Genomic DNA, 17658 nt, shown 5'->3' with positions numbered 1-17658 from the left:
ACAACAGAGCAGAGCACAGTCGAGGCTTCTTTATTTGTTTTATGATAAAGAATCAGATAATTTCCCCACGCATTCGGCTGAATTTTCAAACCAAACTTTATTTTCCAAACGAGCAAAAGTGGCGTCAGCCGTGCACTGTTCTCTGATAAAGCACGCTAAAATAAGCCAATCACAACCCTTGTTAGAATTGTTCAAATAATTTGATTGGCTAACGAAGCGACAGCTGTCAATCACAAACTGGACTTCAGCTAAGCTTTCAGTTTCGAGAAGTTTGAGCGGCTTTCGAGAGAAGAACGATGCCTTCAAAGTTCGCTTTTAAGTTAATTTTTAAATACGGATCTCAAGGCAGGTAAAGGTTTATAGTCCAGAGGAATCCGGCCGTATTGTGGCCCATGAAAACGAGCACTTTTCCAGTGGAAATTACGAAACGCGGAGCTCAAAGCTTGTGGATGAAAATGCGAAATGCCGGGTTGAATTTGAAAGGAGCTACAGTTATTTACGGCTTGTAGCCGCATGCAGCAAGATTGCCCAAACTAGCGCAAAAGTTAGCAAGACTTAACGGCTCCCATTGGTTCTACTTCGAGCACAGAAGAGAATATCAGAGCAAGTTTTGCACTGGCCACTCGTCGGTTTACTTCGCTGAGATGACCGGAGAACGAGCGTTACTACACTACATGTAAGTGTTGTTTGAGCAAATGAGCATTTTTAATTGTAAATTTACAAAAATAAAGCTACTCATCATAAACAGAGACAGTTCAATTGTTTTCTGTCGTTGTTTTACTTCTTAGTATAATTTCTGCCTTCGTAACAAAATTAATGTCTTTATCGAAGCACTGTTTAGGTTGAGAATTGGTGTATTTCGCTACAGCTGTACATGTTTTGTCGGCGGGAATCTAGCAAAACTTGTTATTTAGTACAGTTTTAACACTAGTGTTGCTAACAATGGTCTCTGTGAGCCATATTTACTGTAGAAAAATAGCTCGCTTCCTGTGCGTTTGTCTGAGTCACAGGGAATGTTTAATTTGGGTCAAATTTGTCAAAATTCCGAAGCAAAAATTTGGAACCAACTTACCGTCATCAACCCGTGCTCTGTTCTCTGATAAAGCACGCTGTCTCAGCCAATCAGAGCGCGCGTTATATGGAAACTTTATTATAAAGTGACATATTCCACGCTTTGTGACGCTAGGATGAGTTGGCTTGTGTTCTGATTGGATCTCGCGCTTTTTTGTTGTCCTGGCATTCGATAAGTCAGGGCTATCTTTGATGGACTTAACGTTGACAACACTCGTAATTTATACAACAGTGATTAACTCGATTATTTGATCGTCGTCTTTCTTATCCATCGAAAACCTTGTTCGAGTTGAGTAGATACTAAGCCTATTAGGTGTTTTGGTGTGTTGAACTAGAAGTCTACAGCAACCAATCTTCCATCTGCGAAATAACAACAACCCACCCCCCCCCCCCCCCCGCGCCCTTAAAATAACTCTTGAAGTAGGTGTTAAGTAGCGGATTAAAAAGGCTCGTGGAAAACTTAACAAACAACGACATCTCACGCAGCCATGATAGAAAAACAAAAAGGTGTAGTTTGACTCGGTTTCAATTGCGAGCAGGAAATACGGTATTCACCCCGCGATGAAAACACCAAGCATGGCCACGTAAATCAATTGCGCGTTTTTCTTTTCTGTTTTCTGCTTGGCTGTCCATAAGTGGAAGGTCTGTCGCTTGATGGCGAGAACCTGTTACCTAGCAACAACCAGAATGTGAATATGGGCGTATATCATGAATATCAGAGGAAGCAACACGATTATCGTCCAACAGAAAATATCGTAGATTAAATCCTCGTTCGGTAGCGACGGGACTTGCTTCCATTCGGGGGCATACCAGGAAAGCTGTATCAGCGAGACGAACAGGGAGATAAACCACGTATACACTAGCGCAGTCAAAATACGAGGTTTTGTCACAATTCTAGGGTACACCATTGGGTAAACAATCATGATATACCGCTCGGTGGTGATAACCAGGAGGTGTATAATCGTTGATATTGCTAAAAACCTCTGACACAAGTCCATAGCCAAACACAGTTCTGGAATAACACAAACTCTACAAGCGATTGTCAGTGTTAAGGCCATCAGGCCTGCCATGAGATCGCTGGCGGCAAGACTATATAAACTGAAGTTTGTTCGTGTCCGTAGAGAAACTCTTCGAAAAATCAGCCAGATAACAGTAAAGTTATTCGCCAAAATGATAAAATGACAAAACCACAAGACTTGCGCAGATTATAATTGCTGACGGAGGAAGCGAATCGCCTGCGGTTGAATTTGGTATGTTCTTTATTTCGGCCATAATAACATCTAACTAACAAAAGCATTGCAGCTTCAAGCCTTCATCCAACTTGTTTGTGCGTTTTTTTTTTTTTAATAATTTCGAAGTGCCACATCGAAGATGATCTCCCGTCTTGCAAAATCCTTCCTGAATAGTTAAAATAGCAATAAATGTCCAGGTGCGATTCTGCAAAAACAAATATGAGTGGCGGAAGTGAAATTAAAGTGTCAGTTGTTCTGGGTCCTCACCTTGGACACAGACGCTAGTCACTTATTTCCCTAGTATTACGCAATACATTGACCAAGTAAAAACTTTCTAGTTTCCTATATCGTAACCTCACACTTCACTTTATACAGTTTATAACATGTCCGGCTGCGTAATACACACAGAAAAGTAGGCGAGATACATCTGAATAATGCAAGTGAATAGCTATTTAACTATCTGATTTGTTGTATCTATAGCACTGATGAACAGAGTGAAATATCGGAATGCAGTTTACGTCAGATAGTATGAACTACAGCTACAGTGCTACAGCTGACAGGAAACTGCTGGAGTGTTCTAGAAAGACTATTTTACAGTTCTGCTCTGCTTCGGCTTAGTTGTTTTTCACGAATTTAATTAGTGTGGAGCAGTGGAAGTCTGCCATCTTTGTCTGTTAGAAATTGTTCATAACATTATAGCTGTGGTATAGGGTTACCAGTGTATAAAACCAACCAGGATGCTTACATTGGGAATTTCAAAGAGAACCCCTGCTTGAAAGATATCACTGAATCTTATGCATGGGTGTGGCCTTAGGGGCTTTAGAGGTACTGAAATGGTTTAACTGCGAACGGACAAGAATTAGCAGAGAGAAACAGTGCCAAATTGTAGCTCTCTGTATAATGTCCACTTAGAACATGAACATGCTGAAAAGTGCTGCAATTAACTACAGCTGATAGACAAAACTGACAAATATTGACCCCAAAGGTACTGAAGCTCTCCGATTCCAACTGCTATGGATATAGATAAAGTCAGATTACATAACAAAGAAGTCTCAACAGATATTACATAACTTGGAAATGTCAAATGAACATGCACGTGAATCGTGTAATAGCTAACCATATTTTTAATCGAATTAAATTATCCAGACTGTCGTTTCTGTCGACACGATGTTCAAAAATTACTGCATGTTAGCACGCTCCTTTAACCATGCCTGATAGAAGCCCCTTGGGCAGTTCTTAGATCTTCTTAGTGCTCACTTAGTTAGTTCAACCTAGCCCTATCTTTTCTAAGCCAAGCAGCCATAAAAGTCATAAACAACAACAACAACAACAACAGCAAATTGACGATACATAGACAATAGTCTTTTAGCCCACTAATCTGTCGTCTTCACAAGCTATACCCAGAAACTGAATAGAACTTGAAACGAACTCTACAAGGTTGGGGTAGTCTATTAAAAGTCAGGAACTGCTCCAGGATTGATCTTGATGGAAGAAAAACGTCTGTGGTGTGGCCCTAAATAAATCCCTAAATCAGAATGTGCGAATGTATCAAAGATTTTTGGTGCGTTGCTGCGCTTCTTCTCGTAAAAGCTGGTTGCGTCAAACACCTTAAAAGGAATCACAATTAACTACACATATAAACACCCTTAGGCTCTAAAAGAATTTTTAACCCCAAAGAAGGACAAATATTTATACCTGCTGCTGCTGTTATTCGATAATGGATGACATAACATAACCTTGACATTATTCTCTACACGTGAATTTTATTTCAACTCATTGATAACCAGGGCGGATCCAGACCTTGAGCTAAGGGGGTAATTTCTTCTTTTTGTTCTTACCCCAAATGAAGGGGGGGGGGAGGGGGGTTTTGGCCTACCGGGCCTCCCTCCCCTAGATCCGCCACTGATAACATAAATCGAGACATATTCTCTTGGATTAATGTATGGAGGCTACAGTTATTATACTTATGATACTTAAACAAATATAATAGTTATAAATAAAACCTTTCAAATATCAAATATAATAACATAAAAACAGTTGCTTTCAGACATGAAAGTAAACGACATTCAAGAAACAAGTACCATAAAATAGGCATGAACAACGTGTGAGTCTTTCCCGGGGAGAGGGGGGTACTCCCTTGTATGGGCTCTATAGGTATGTGTGGCCCCAAAGGGTATGGTTTTTCAGCAGTTTTGGTCATAAATAGGGTATCGATTTTGGCCATTTTGGTCTTAAATAGGGTATGGTTTTAGCACTTTAGTCGTGAATTGGGTCTGTTTCTTAGAAAAGGCCCTTGATAACTTATGTTTAGGGCAACTGTGCCAGCCGCAACGGTCATAAATAGGGTTAGCAAAAATCGTAGATTTTGGTCATGAATAGGGTAAGGGTGTTGGGCAAGTCTTTAGAAGTATTTTGAAGTAGAGAAGGGTGCTACAGCTGACAGGAAACTGCTGGAGTGTTTTAGAAAGACTATTTTACAGTTCTGCTCTGCTTCGGCTTAGTTATTTTTCACGAATTTAATTAGTGTGGAGCAGTGGAAGTCTGCCATCTTTATCTGTTAGAAACAGTTCATAACATTACTGCTGTGAACAAATTTACGTTACGATGAGTACTCAGAAATGAATATGGGTGATCTATAATTAGTTTCAGATTTATTTATCTTGGACAAAGCTAACTGTGGAAAATAACTTAACATGAAATAGCCTAAATAACATTATTTAATCTTAAAACATACCTGCATATTTTAGATACTGTAATTTAAGATTAAAAAAATAAATAGATAAAACTATGTAATATCAAAATAAACCTATACAAATAGATAACAAGGAAAGGTCTAGTTACACTGCTTTGAAAACGCGAATAAAATATGCGTACATTTAAGTCCAGGTGTATAAAGCATTTTAAGGGGGCTATGCGGAATGCTATAAACATTAAATACAAGTTTAAGGGGGCTATGCACCATCGCTATAAGCATTAAATACAACTCGCAGGGATGTATTTTTCAGTTCTCTAAGGTTTGTCTCTTCAATCTGACCAATTTACAAGCGCACTCCTTTATTAACTACAAGGCATCTTCTGCCCTAAAGCATAAAAAGTTTGAGTTACTTCTAAATGCGAGAACTGTTTAAAGAAGCAGAAGACTCGAGCAGGAATATTTAAATATAAGCTTTCCTCACGAAGGAGTTTTAAAGTCAGTGAAAATACACTGCTACTAGCACAAATAAACTGCTTATTTCATAAGTTCGTCTTTGAATTCTTGCTTTTTAAGTTCAGATGTTCAAGATTCTCCTCAAATGTTTGAGTGCTTTTATGTCATCACGTGGATTGTTGAAGCCACCTCTACGAGACCACTGTTAATGTCATTTTAAGACACCATTATCACATTCCTCAATTCCCGACTCAGGGTTAAGGACTTCGGACTTCTGTTCATGTCCACGTGAGCGGGAACTAGGCTAATTGGAAAAGCCCGCGTGCCTATCGAAAGTTTCCGTCGGCATTTCTGTAAAACCTCTTTCGCGGAGGTGAACCGGACGCTAGTCTGACCGCAGCTAGACTGAAACTCAAAGTCCACGTCTTCTGTTAATTTCTCCGGACGCTTGCCTTCCACCCAAGCTGTTGGATCGACGACTAAAGCGAGCGCTTTTGCGTGTAGAATCTGCGTCAACCAGTCATTTCTCTCTTCCTGGGCAGAGCAACACAATAAAAATGTCCGATCTGTGATCTTGGGTGATAGTGAGTGTTTAACGATCCTTAGGCAGTACTTAGTTTGCTTGTCCGGTAACTCGTCTATATACAACGACATATCATTGAAGAATATGACTTCTTTAGGCGCGTTTTCCATCGATTCCTCCTCTGTGTGATAGTAGCACAAGCATTCTTTGCTCAGGACAAAATAACGGCGATGCCATTGCTTCAGAACGTCTCGGCTTTGCTTCAACAAGTAGCCAGCCCGTAAGATCTGCCCGTTGGCGCCCTTCATTTCTCTCGGAGCACTTTCAAACACGCAAAAATATATCAAGAACTCTCTCCCCTTCACTTGTGAACTTCCTCAAAGACAAACGGCCTTTCTCAGTGGAAACTGCTTAGAAGTCTTTTGTAGCTAGAGAGGACCAACGGGAAATTCGTCCTTCAAATGCGCAGATATCCTTTCCGAAAATTTTTAAATTAAAATGAGGTTAAACGAATTCAACAGGTATATATGTATGGTATGTCATATGATAGCCGCACATGACAAGCTTATGCCTCTGTTTGGGTTATTAGTGGTCATTGGGACATCACCCGTTCATTGAAAACAAAACCCTCCTTTGTTTGCGCAGGGAGTTTTCCCCGAAATAGAAACCGACAACAATTCCGGTTTTCAGCAACTGTTATGAGTTTATTTGTGTTGTTAAGTGAAGAGAGGAACCTGATCTTGTTCCGGGAAATATGACGTGTTCGTATGATGTAATTGAAGTGAAAATAACCTTTCCTAGAACTGCTGTTCGGTTTTTAAGAGTCTTCGGCTTGAAGAACTCCGTCAAATTGTCCACCTCAGGCTTGGTCGATTTACCTGTAATAGAACTCAAGTTTAATCAAGAGACTCTAACGTCCAAAGCGATTTTGTACAGCAAAATCGAGTTTTTATCTCAAGGAGCACTTGTGCATCTATCTTTCATATCGCGTGACCTTCCGTCCCAATTACCCGCTTACGTCTTATGCTTTACGTCTAGCAAAGAAATCTTCCACAGTCTGTCAGACTATTTTCCTTGTTATAGTTTCATCGTGCATGTTATCCTCGTTTAAGATCCATATTTGCCATAGTTATGCCTGCATCAAGACGTAAGAGGCCTTAACTACGTATGATAGTAGATTTACGGTTGTGTGATGTCATGTCTCCTTAAATTGGCGCCAAAGTGGATTTGAGCGTATTCGTGTACAAAATAATGAACCTTATTTCAATTGGTATAACATGGGCGCTGTGTATGGTTTCAATAAGAATCTAGCAGCTCGTTGAGTCGAGTTGAAATTTTTGGCTAAGAAACGAAACGTTTTTTTAGGTACTGGCCTAGAGCTTAGTAAATGTTGCAATATTTTGCTTTCAGTTTCAGAGCGTAGGCCCCCCAGGTTTTATTGCAGCTTAAGAACACAACAGACACAGAATCGGATGAAACAACAAAGGTTTGGTAATGAAGAGTTGTCCGTGGTTATCAGAGGTTCTCAATTGTGCTTCCTTGTGTCCCAGTGTCCCAAACTCTGTAATTCACCCAACTCTTCAAGATTGTGTGACCAATATTTACGCGGTAAAACTAAATAAATATGATATGTATGATATTGTATAGACTAGCATCTGCCAGCCATGATATTGAGGAAAGAAATTTTACACAACCATGCTTTCTGCCACCTTTTCGTCCAGATACAGCCATCGCTATGTCATAAACAGCGATTTTACAGCGTGTATTCTTTTATACCGGAAACTATTTGCGTATTTGACATTAATAAGTCTCAGGAGAAGACGTGAATTTTAAAAGCATCAAAGGTAGAGAGTCTTAAATTTCATAGAATAACATCTGCTGTCGCTACACGGTTAAAGTCCATGCTGAGAAAAATCGTGACTTACAGAACGAAATCAGGTGACACTAATGATGCACATTTTCACATTTGATAGACATTTGGCAGCATTTCATCTTCAAAGAAAACATATAAAGTTTAATTGCTCGTTTGTCTTGCGCACGCACATCAGTCATGAACAAGTGTTAAACTTGGTTTTACAATTTTACTCTCAGCGAAGAGGGAAAAAGAAGAGCCGAACGAATCAAGAAAACAAGACCCTTGCCATCCTTCCCTCTGTTGCTCCCATTTCTAAGCAGTTTTCCCACGAACAGGTTATTGAACCAGTAGCTATGTATTGCAATGGGGGAGTCCCTTTACTTGCCAAAACAGTGTTATAAGCCAAGTGGCATGCTAGGTGTTGGATCAGCGATAACGGATGAACAGTTACTTGGTTTCTTTTCCCGTGTGAAATATTTCTGTCAAACGTTAGACGAAACATGAAAAATAAAAGAAATTTTGCATAAGTCGGAAAACGAAACGATTGGGTTCCCGGCAATGCCCCTTGTACGCCTCGCTTCCAAAAAAAAAAGCAAATAATCGAACCGAAAATAAAAACTGAAAGCAAAATCCCGGGATAAAACCCCAAGTCGTGCCAAGTCGTGAAGCAAAAAGCACATGATACCTTCAGTATCACTACTATATATAGACTGATCGATGAACAAAGAAAGTAAGCTGGTAAATAAAGTATTGCTTTTCAAGCGGATTTTTGTATCATTCCCCCAAAACAATGAATTAACAATATTGGATTAGGTTGAGTAGAATATCATTATTTGTTAGTGTTAAGCAGATCATTTCATGTTGCCCGAAGCTGAAGGCTGAGGTAACTAATTGATAAATTTGTTTAGCACTAACGAATCGCGACGTTTTGCAATAACGAGGTAATTGTTTTTGTAGAAATTGCCAATCATTTCATGTTGCCGGAAGCCGAAGGCTGAGGCAACTAATTGATATAGTTGTTTAGCACTAACGAATAGCGACGTTTTCCGATAACGAGGTAATTGTTTTGTAGAATTGCCAATCCTTCGTCGAAAGCTTTGAATTTTTCCACAGTGGCTTAGTGGGCATATCTCCCGGGGCATATCTACCCCACGAAGAAAAATATTTTTAGCAAGACGTTAAAGCGCATGAGCAGATCAGTTTATTTGTAGGAAGATCATGTGATTGGCTTTCGGCCAATGAAGAGGAAGGAACAATGCGCGGAATAAAAAAAAGCAGATACGTCTGCGAATAAGGTGTTGATAAGCACTGCTTGCATATGGAGTACGTACTATTTCGAGAAAAATAAGTAGCAAACAAAGAGCGGCATTTTTCTTCGCAAATTAATGTGACCTCTGAATGGGAAGCGAAAGGAACCTTATTGCACAATTGTCAAATAAAGACATTTTTGTGTTGTCATTTACTGCATGATCTTTGACTTCCTTTATTGACCCAGACACGTTTCTACTTGAACAGCAAAGCAGTCTACCTTACCAGACCGGACAACAGGAAATTTGTCCTTGATATGCGCAGATAACATTTCCAATTATTTTAATGAGATCAAGCGAATTCTATCAGTATAGTACTGTGTCATGACGGCACATGACTACCTTAAGCTACTGTTTATCACTGGCTGATGCAGACATACCATTTCCGCTGAAAACAAAGGCAACCTTTGTTTGAAGAAAATTTTTCCCAAAATAGTAACCCTCAACAACAGTTTGTAAAATTGCTATTTGTTGAAAAAATAAACAAAAGAAAGTTCTCGTTATTATGGTGTCTTGCCTTAAAGTTTGTAAATAGTTCTTCTCAGAATGATAGCTAAATTAATCCGAGCCATCCCTGGACAAATTAAACTCGACAAATGCAGTCTACCTCATACGTAGCTTGATAGAGCTTGAATGAAAATCTTTGTGGTTAGAATCAAAGCTAGGCCAGTGACGACTTTTCCGAAAAGAAATTTCAATGTATTCCCTTGTGTCGCAATCGCCCTCCTACACATTATGCGTTACGACCACAAAGGGAAGTGGAGGAGATACTCTGGGGAAAACAGCATCACCCAATGTGTCTCTTCGACTATTTTCGTTGCTCTCAGGCCGGTGATATTTTCCTTGCTTCAGTTTAACTTAATTTAACATCGTTATTCCAAGACGGAATAAATAAAGGGAAGCTCAACTTCTGTGGTAACATGTCCGGCATCGCCGAAACCGCGCCTGAAACTGTGTCTAGATGATAGCATTAGGTTAGAGGCAGTAATAGCATAGTAAATGCAATAACAATGCCATCGACCTGGACCTTTTATCTACCCCACTGCAGACAGGGGCTGTCTTCTGGCAAATGCATGGACTTCCCAGCTTTGCAGATATCGTGATATTTTGCTTTCAATCCAAACCCTAGAAATTGTTTGTTTTGGTGTAAGCATGATTTCGTAACCAGTACAATCCAGAAATATTTGCGCCCTTCAATAAATAAGGCAAGTGTCAGCAATCTACTTTTCCAACTCCTACCGTATAGCTTTATGGAACTACACCTGCGGAGGAGGGAGAGGGGAGGGAAAGTTTTCAATGTGTCCCTCTGGGTTGTGCCTAAGAGCCTCAACCCAACGGTCACAATGGTCACGCCAATAATATTTATATTGCCAAGCCAATAGTATTTAAGGCGGAAAAAGCAACGCCTAAGATATACTGAATACACCAGCATCTACGAACCATACCGAGGGACGAAAGTTCAATTTTTGCCCAACAACATTTGTGGCACGTTTTCTCCTCCACACAGCCTTCCCTATAACCACGAGCAGATCTTACAGAGTGTATACCACCTACTCATATGCGTTGTATACCTCTCATACAACGGAAACAATTGGCGGGTTAGAGGTTACAGTCTCGCTCTCGCTTAGTGCTGAATTTAACATCTCAGATGATGGAGAAGAGAGTCTTAAACGAGACCTTTAATTTCTGAAATAGCATCTGCTGTCGCTACATCACGGTTAAAAGCCAAAAAAAAAAAAATCGTGGTTTAGAGAATGAAACCATCTGACACAAACAGTGGACGTGCCCACATTTGCTCGCGACCTCTGGCAGTGGACCTGGCAGCGTTGCATCTACAAAGGTGAAAATAGAAGTTTAATTGCTTAACTGTCTTCCGCACGTACATCAGTCATGAACAAGAGGCTTGGTTTTACAAAGGCTCCATCAGTGGAGAGGAGAAAACTCGACAAGAAGAACCGAATGAATCAGAATATAAGGAGGAAACAAGACCGTCGCAATCCTTCCCTCGCTTGCTCCAATTTCTGCGCAATTTCTTGCTCCAATTTCGGGCTATTCAAGCAGGAACTACGTAGCCTATGGGACCTATGGGGGAGCCCCTTTACATGCCAAGACAGCATGCCAAATGGTACGCTGGGTGTTGGATTACCGATAACAGATGAACGGTTATGTGGTTTCTTGTTCCCGTGTGAAATATTTCTGTCAAAAGTCGGAAGAAACATGAAAAATAAAAGAAATTTTGTATTAGTTGGTAAACGAAACGATTAGGTTCCAATGCCCAGCGTATGCCTCGCTTTCCCCTCCCCCGAAAAAAAAAATCAAACAATCGAACCAAAAATAATAACCGAAAGCAAAATCCCTGGAAAAAAATCCCCAAGTCATGCCAAGTCGTGAAGCAAAAAGCACATGATACCTTCAGAATCACTACCATATATAGATATTTATGAACAAATTAGGCTGGTAAATAAAGTATTGCTTTTCGAGCGGTTTTTTTGTATCATTTCTCCTAAAACAATTAACAATTAAAGTTAGATGGAGTAGAATATCGTTACTTGTCAGTGGTAAGCGGATCATTTCATGTTGCCCGAAGCCGAAGGCTGAGGCAACTAATTGATTTGTTCAGCGTTGAGGAATTACAATGTATTGCGATAATGAGGTAAATGTTTTGTAGAAATTGCGAATCGTTCGTCGACACCTTTTTTCAAAAAAACTAGGCTGCCATTTTTCCACAGTAGTGGACATTTCCACCCATGAAGAGAATATTTTTAGCAAGGCGTTAAAGCGCATGAGCAGATCAGTATTTGTAGGAAGATCATGTGATTGGCTCTCGGCCAATGAAGAGGAAGGAACAATATGTCGAATAAAAAATAGAAGCAGGTACGTCTGCGAATAAGGTATTGATAAGCTTTTCTATCATATGGAGTACATACTATTTCGAGAACAATTAGAAACAAAGAAAGGCATTTTTCTTCACCAATTAATGTGACCTCTGAACGGTAAGCAGAGGGAACCTTATGGCACAATTGTCAATTAAAAGCACTTTGTGTTGTCATTTACTGATCTTTGACTTCCGTTTTATTGAACCAGAAACATTTCTGCCTGAACAGAAGAGCAGTCAAGTTGATCAGAAGGACAAAAGGAAATTTGACCTTGAAATGGACAGATAACCTTCAAAGAATTTAATGAGATCAAGCGACTTCTATAAGTATAGTACTGTGTCATGACAGCACATGACTACCTTATGCTTCTGTTTATCACTGGCTGATGCAGACATACCATTTCCGCTGAAAACAAAGGCAGCCTTTGTTTGAAGAAAATTTTCCCCTAAATAGTAACCTTCAACAACAGTTTGTAAAATTGCTATTTGTTGAAAAAATAAACAGAAAGTTCTCGTTATTATGGTTTCTTAAATAGTTCTTCTCAGAGTTATAGCTAAATTAATCCGAGCCATCCCTGGACAAATTAAACTCAACAAATGCAGTCTACCTCATACTTAGCTTAATCGAGCTTGAATAAAAATCTTTCTTGTGGTTAGAAAGCTAAGCCGTGACGCCCTTTCCGAAAAAAAAACAATATCCATGACCTTGTGTCGCAGTCGCCCATGCATGCACCTGCACCTTACGCGGTTACGTCCACAAATGGTGCTAGGCAGTGGAGGAGATACTCTGGGGCCGGGGAAAGAGGCAGCTTCACCTAAAATTTTCATTGCTCTTACGGTTATATTTCTCAAGCTCGTCTCAGTTTAACTTAATTCAACATAAATATTTCTAGATGAAAAATTAAAGGGAAGCTCAATTTCTGTAGTGAAATGTTAGTGAAACTGCGCCGGAAACTGTCTCTAGACTGGGAAAGCATTAGGTATAGAGGTAGTAATAGCATAAAACTATGATGTAGTAACAATCTCGTCAAAATTTCTGGCTGTTTTATCCACCCCACTGCACACAAGGGCTGGCTTCTGGCAAATGCTTGGGCTCCCAGCTTTGCTGATATCGCAATATTTTGCTTTCAATCCAAAACTCTGAATTTGGTTTGTTTGATTTCATGACCACTACAATCTAGAAATATTTTCCCGCTTCGATAAATAAGGCAAGTGTCAACAAACTATTTTTCCAACACCCTCCGCATAGCTTTATAGAACCAGACCTTTGAAGGAGGGGATGGGGGGGAGGGGGTTCAAAGTGTCCTTCTGGGTGGTGCCTAAGAGCCAGCTCAGTTCAACGCGTAAGACGTAGCAGTCACAGTGGTCACGCCAATAATGTTGAAGTGGTCACGCCAATGATATTAAATGGCCACGCCAATAACATTTAAGTGGTCACTTAATAATATTAAGGTGAGAAAAACAACTGAAGATACACTGGACAGACCAGCATCTACGAACCTTACTGAGAGACGAGAGTTGAGTTTTCGCCCAACAATATTTTTGCTAAATTTTCGCCACCATACAGCCATCCCTTTTACCACGAACAGAGAGTTTACAGAGTGTGTACAACCTGCTATACACCTCTTATAAACCGGTAATCAATTGTCGTATTTCATAGAGGTTACAGTCTTCTCTCCCGTGGTGTTGATTTAACACAACACTGAGATGATGAGAAGAGAGTCTTAAATAAACCATGAATATCTAAAATAACATCTGCTGTCGCTATATCATGGTTAAAGGCCAGAAAAATCGTGATTTAGAGAATGAAGCCATCTAATACTAACAGTGGACATGCCCGCGTTTGCTCGACCTCTGGCAGCGTTTCATGTTCAAAGGAAATAGAGATCAGTAGATACTTAAGTTTTTGCCACACGCACGTCGAACCTGAGCAACTAGACTTCAAAACAGACGTCAGTCAAGTAGTGAAGTTCTGTAAATTTGTAGTACTGTCTGAAGACTATATACAGGGAATTGAAACTTTTTCACTTACCAAACGTTAACGTTGAATCACGTTCACGTTCATGTCGCGTGTCATTTAACTACTGTGACATGCCGGGTGTTAAAGCACCGATGACAGATGAACACGAATGCGAATACTTTCGCACGTAAAATAAATCGCTCAATAATTGTTAGGAGGATAAAAACTAAAGCAAACTTTGTATCGACTAGAAAACAAAAGCAAGTTTATTTTAATACTGGAGCTCCTTGTCCTGCTCCGGCGCCTAAACAAAAATAGTCATCCCCCACCCCCACCCCTCCCCCCCCCCAAAATGAAAGCAAAACCTCGAAGCAGAGAGCACCTGGTACTCTTAATTTCACTGGATAATTGATAAACACACGGCATGCAGTGGCAGATAAACAGGGTAAATTGGTGAAGAATTGTATAACTGTTTCTTACGTGTTACCGTGTGTCTATTCTATAGATTCATGTTGTTTGTCTGACCATACGTCGAGGGAGGGGTGGGGCTGGTACCCTTCGACAATTGGGGACGGGGTATATGTTTTGCTTTTAAACACATTTCAGATGGACTTTCACTTTCCTTAATTAACCTATTTTGTGCGGAACTGAGCAGAGATCGATACCCTATTTTAGGCCAGACCTTGAACTGCTTCGATTTCCGCAAAACTTTTAGAAGAGCTTCAAATTCCTGATTCAAAATGTGAATAAGATAAACCGTGACAATGCTAAAAAAGTTTCTTCTAAGAATCATACAAAATCGCTGACAAGAGGACACAAGCTCTATTTCTTACCAAAACAGCTCAAAACCATGCCCTTTAGTGCGACTACATAGCATTTATGAGGTTGCACCCACGGACACTTTATTATACAACACAAGCAAAAATGTTTTCGAACAAGCTGTTGAGAAGCACAACAGCATTGTCATGTGAGTGTGATACGCTTGGAATAAAAAATAACTACACTCAAAGCTTGATACTGTTAGTCACAAATGTGACCACTTAAACTGATAAGCCATAAAGTAAAATTAATCCCCGGATTTAATTCCATGATTGCCATACGACAAGACATGCGATACCTTTTTTTAGTCTAACTTGTCTTAAAATGTTGTCATTTCGTGACCTTTTATGCCTCGTTAAATATACAAAGGATTTTGAAAAGTTTTGCTACTAGTTCTACGTGGGTGTTTGGACGGTGTGTGCAAATTTTGCTGCGCTTCACTAACCTGCTTCGCGCAAAAGTTAGCGGTTAGAGATTTTCAGCGGACTGTTAAGTTTTAACACCAGGTTGCTGTCTGTCACATAAACAGCTTGCAGAGCGCACCTCATTTAGCCCAGCTAGGCAAAGAACAGAACCTGTTCTTTGCGTTTACAGTCTTAGCCAACTACGACGCCGGAGAAAATGTTGAGTGCAAAGGAGAATCAGAAGGGAAGAACCTTAAAGCATGGCTACCTACTAAAGCAAAGCGAAGTTCTGAAACAGTGGCATCTGCGCTATTTTGTCCTCAGCAAAGAATGTTTGTGTTACTATCGAACAGAGAAGGAATCCTTGGAAAGCGCGCCTAAGGAAGTCATATACTTCAATGACATGTCGTTGTACATAGATGAGTTACCAGACAAGCAAACTAAGTACTGCTTGAAGCTTGTGAAACGATCATTATCGTCCAAGATCACAACGCGGACATTTTTCTTGTGTTGTTTCTCAGAGCATGAAAGAAACGAATGGTTGTCACAGATTCTCCAAGCGAAAGCGATCGCGTTGGTGGTCAACCCAGGTACGTGGATGAGGAACCAGGAAGCTTCGGCAAAAGATGTGGACTTTAAGCTTGTTAATTCTGGTAGCAGTGTCAGGCTTACTTCCGCCAAGGAAATCTTTCAAAAATGCCGCCGTAAGATCTCGTCTGGTGGCCATGGAAGTACGAGGGATTCTACAAACTCGCTATTCCTTGACGATTTTAACGTAAACAAAAGACGCAAGTCTACATCTTGCTTGAGTCAAGAATGGCGGAATACACTGATGGCGATTTAAACGTACCGAGTGCTAGCAACGACAATTTTGAGATGGAGCGAAGGGGATTTGAGAAGAATCAAAAACAGGGAACATAGGCACAATACATTATTTATTGTATAGACAGCGACTTTTTTGCGCAGTTTTCTTTGGTTATATAAGTTGATTAGCCAAGACTTCAGGCTATGAATGACTGAATCATATCGGTTTATACGGTCACAGAAATACCCTGTTTCAGTGGCCAATCGTCTTAATTAAAAGTTTCCAGGCGCTTTCAATTTTCTGGGCTTTTACCAAGACACTGAGGAAATCTAATCTTATATAAACATGCAAAGCGATACTGCCGATACAGCAACTGAATCGATTGATAAGTTATGGTCATCAAATATCATGTATGAAATTCTCTGAACTATTGTAAGAAATGTATCGAAAACCGTTAAGGAGAATTTGTATGTACAGTTCTACGCTCTGTATTCAGCATTTGCAATTTAAGGATGTTTACCACTGTTTTCATGTATACATATGTTCAATCGTTACTTCTGGTAAAGCCAGTAAGCATGCAGCAAAAAATTATTTACATTTGGACAAATTTCTCTTTTGATAATAAGCATTCTTTTGATTTTGTACAATCCGAATAAAACGAATCCTTTTGTACCGACTCAGAATTTCCCCTGTCGCAGCCTTTGCATTTGGCGGGTGAATCTGAAATTTGAATTGACCAATCAACATTCAGTATGCGGGAGAAACTGTCCTGTCCTGATGTCACATGTATAGATATTCATTGAAAAGATTTAGGTCACTGCAGCTGTTCTCTCTGGAGACCATATAAAAAATTCCCGAAAAGGGATTTGAAATGCCAGAAACCATAACAGATCTTAACAGATCTAGTAACAAAGGAGTGAAACATGAATTTTTTAACTCAATACAAGATTGAAGTTTGGCGCCAAACGTTTAGCTGGGATGAGGTCCAGCATGCAATTCGTTCGTCAGTGTCACCAGGTAGGATAATAATTGTAAGTGTGCCATTCTTCACAAAATTGTTTCTGATCTTCATGTAATTAAGCTCAGAATTCTCGAGTTAAGTATGCGATCAAGGAGGCCAGAACAACATCAGCATGGTCTTTATTTTTATTAGCTATCTTTTAATCACCTCTGCCCCCTCCCAAAGAAACAATCTGCAGTGAAAACAAACCCCCTGGGTAAATCCCCAATTCACGAGACATCATACTTTCTGTTTCACTCCTACTGATAACAGAGAGCAACGGATAGCTTCTAGCATGCTAAATGGTTAATAAAGCATGGCTTTTAGACTTAACTTTATTCCCTAACAATTGCCTCATTCTGTTTGTCTGCTATTAACCGCAATAGCAAAATGTTTTCGAAGGAGCTCCTGATAAGCGCAGCTGTCATGTGAGCAAAATACATGCTATTTTGAGGAAAAATAACACCAAACAAGTGTGGTATTGTTTGTCACAAATGAGAACACTCAACTGATAAGCCAAAAACACGAACCCAATCGCAGAGGCTGTCATATGACATGAGATCCATTACGTCTTAAGTGCCGTCATTTCTTGACCTTTGTGTTCATATTTATGTAAGACATTTTCATAAGCATGGCTTCGTTTACGTGGGTGTTACGAA

At 39.9% G+C, this 17658-nt stretch overlaps 2 protein-coding genes across 2 annotated transcripts; one reads left to right on the top strand and one right to left on the bottom strand.

The window, feature by feature from the left end:
- Positions 1 to 4164: 4164 nt before the first annotated feature.
- LOC145503400 (switch-associated protein 70-like) lies at positions 4165 to 6467 on the bottom strand. Its single transcript, XM_081482860.1, has 2 exons — positions 5564 to 6467; positions 4165 to 5531 (listed from the first exon to the last, which is right to left on the bottom strand). Exon 1 carries the CDS (start codon positions 6280 to 6282, stop codon positions 5668 to 5670), a length of 615 nt encoding a protein of 204 aa, XP_081338986.1. The 5' UTR covers positions 6283 to 6467; the 3' UTR covers positions 4165 to 5531; positions 5564 to 5667.
- An 8699-nt stretch (positions 6468 to 15166) lies between these two features.
- Positions 15167 to 17464, top strand: LOC145502938 (RAC family serine/threonine-protein kinase homolog). The gene has a single exon (XM_081482348.1). It carries the CDS (start codon positions 15412 to 15414, stop codon positions 16036 to 16038), a length of 627 nt encoding a protein of 208 aa, XP_081338474.1. The 5' UTR covers positions 15167 to 15411; the 3' UTR covers positions 16039 to 17464.
- Positions 17465 to 17658: the final 194 nt, after the last annotated feature.

Source organism: Orbicella franksi, chromosome 11, assembly GCF_964199315.1.
Source record: "Orbicella franksi chromosome 11, jaOrbFran1.1, whole genome shotgun sequence".
Lineage (NCBI taxonomy): Eukaryota > Metazoa > Cnidaria > Anthozoa > Scleractinia > Merulinidae > Orbicella > Orbicella franksi.
Note: the sequence above shows the minus strand (reverse complement) of the source record. Positions and strands in the feature narration are given on the sequence as shown.

What these genes read in the sequence shown, in the direction of transcription:
- LOC145503400 (XM_081482860.1), bottom strand. Translation starts at nt 6,282, where the DNA reads ATGAAGGGCGCCAACGGGCAGATCTTACGGGCTGGCTACTTGTTGAAG.
- LOC145502938 (XM_081482348.1), top strand. Translation starts at nt 15,412, where the DNA reads ATGTTGAGTGCAAAGGAGAATCAGAAGGGAAGAACCTTAAAGCATGGC.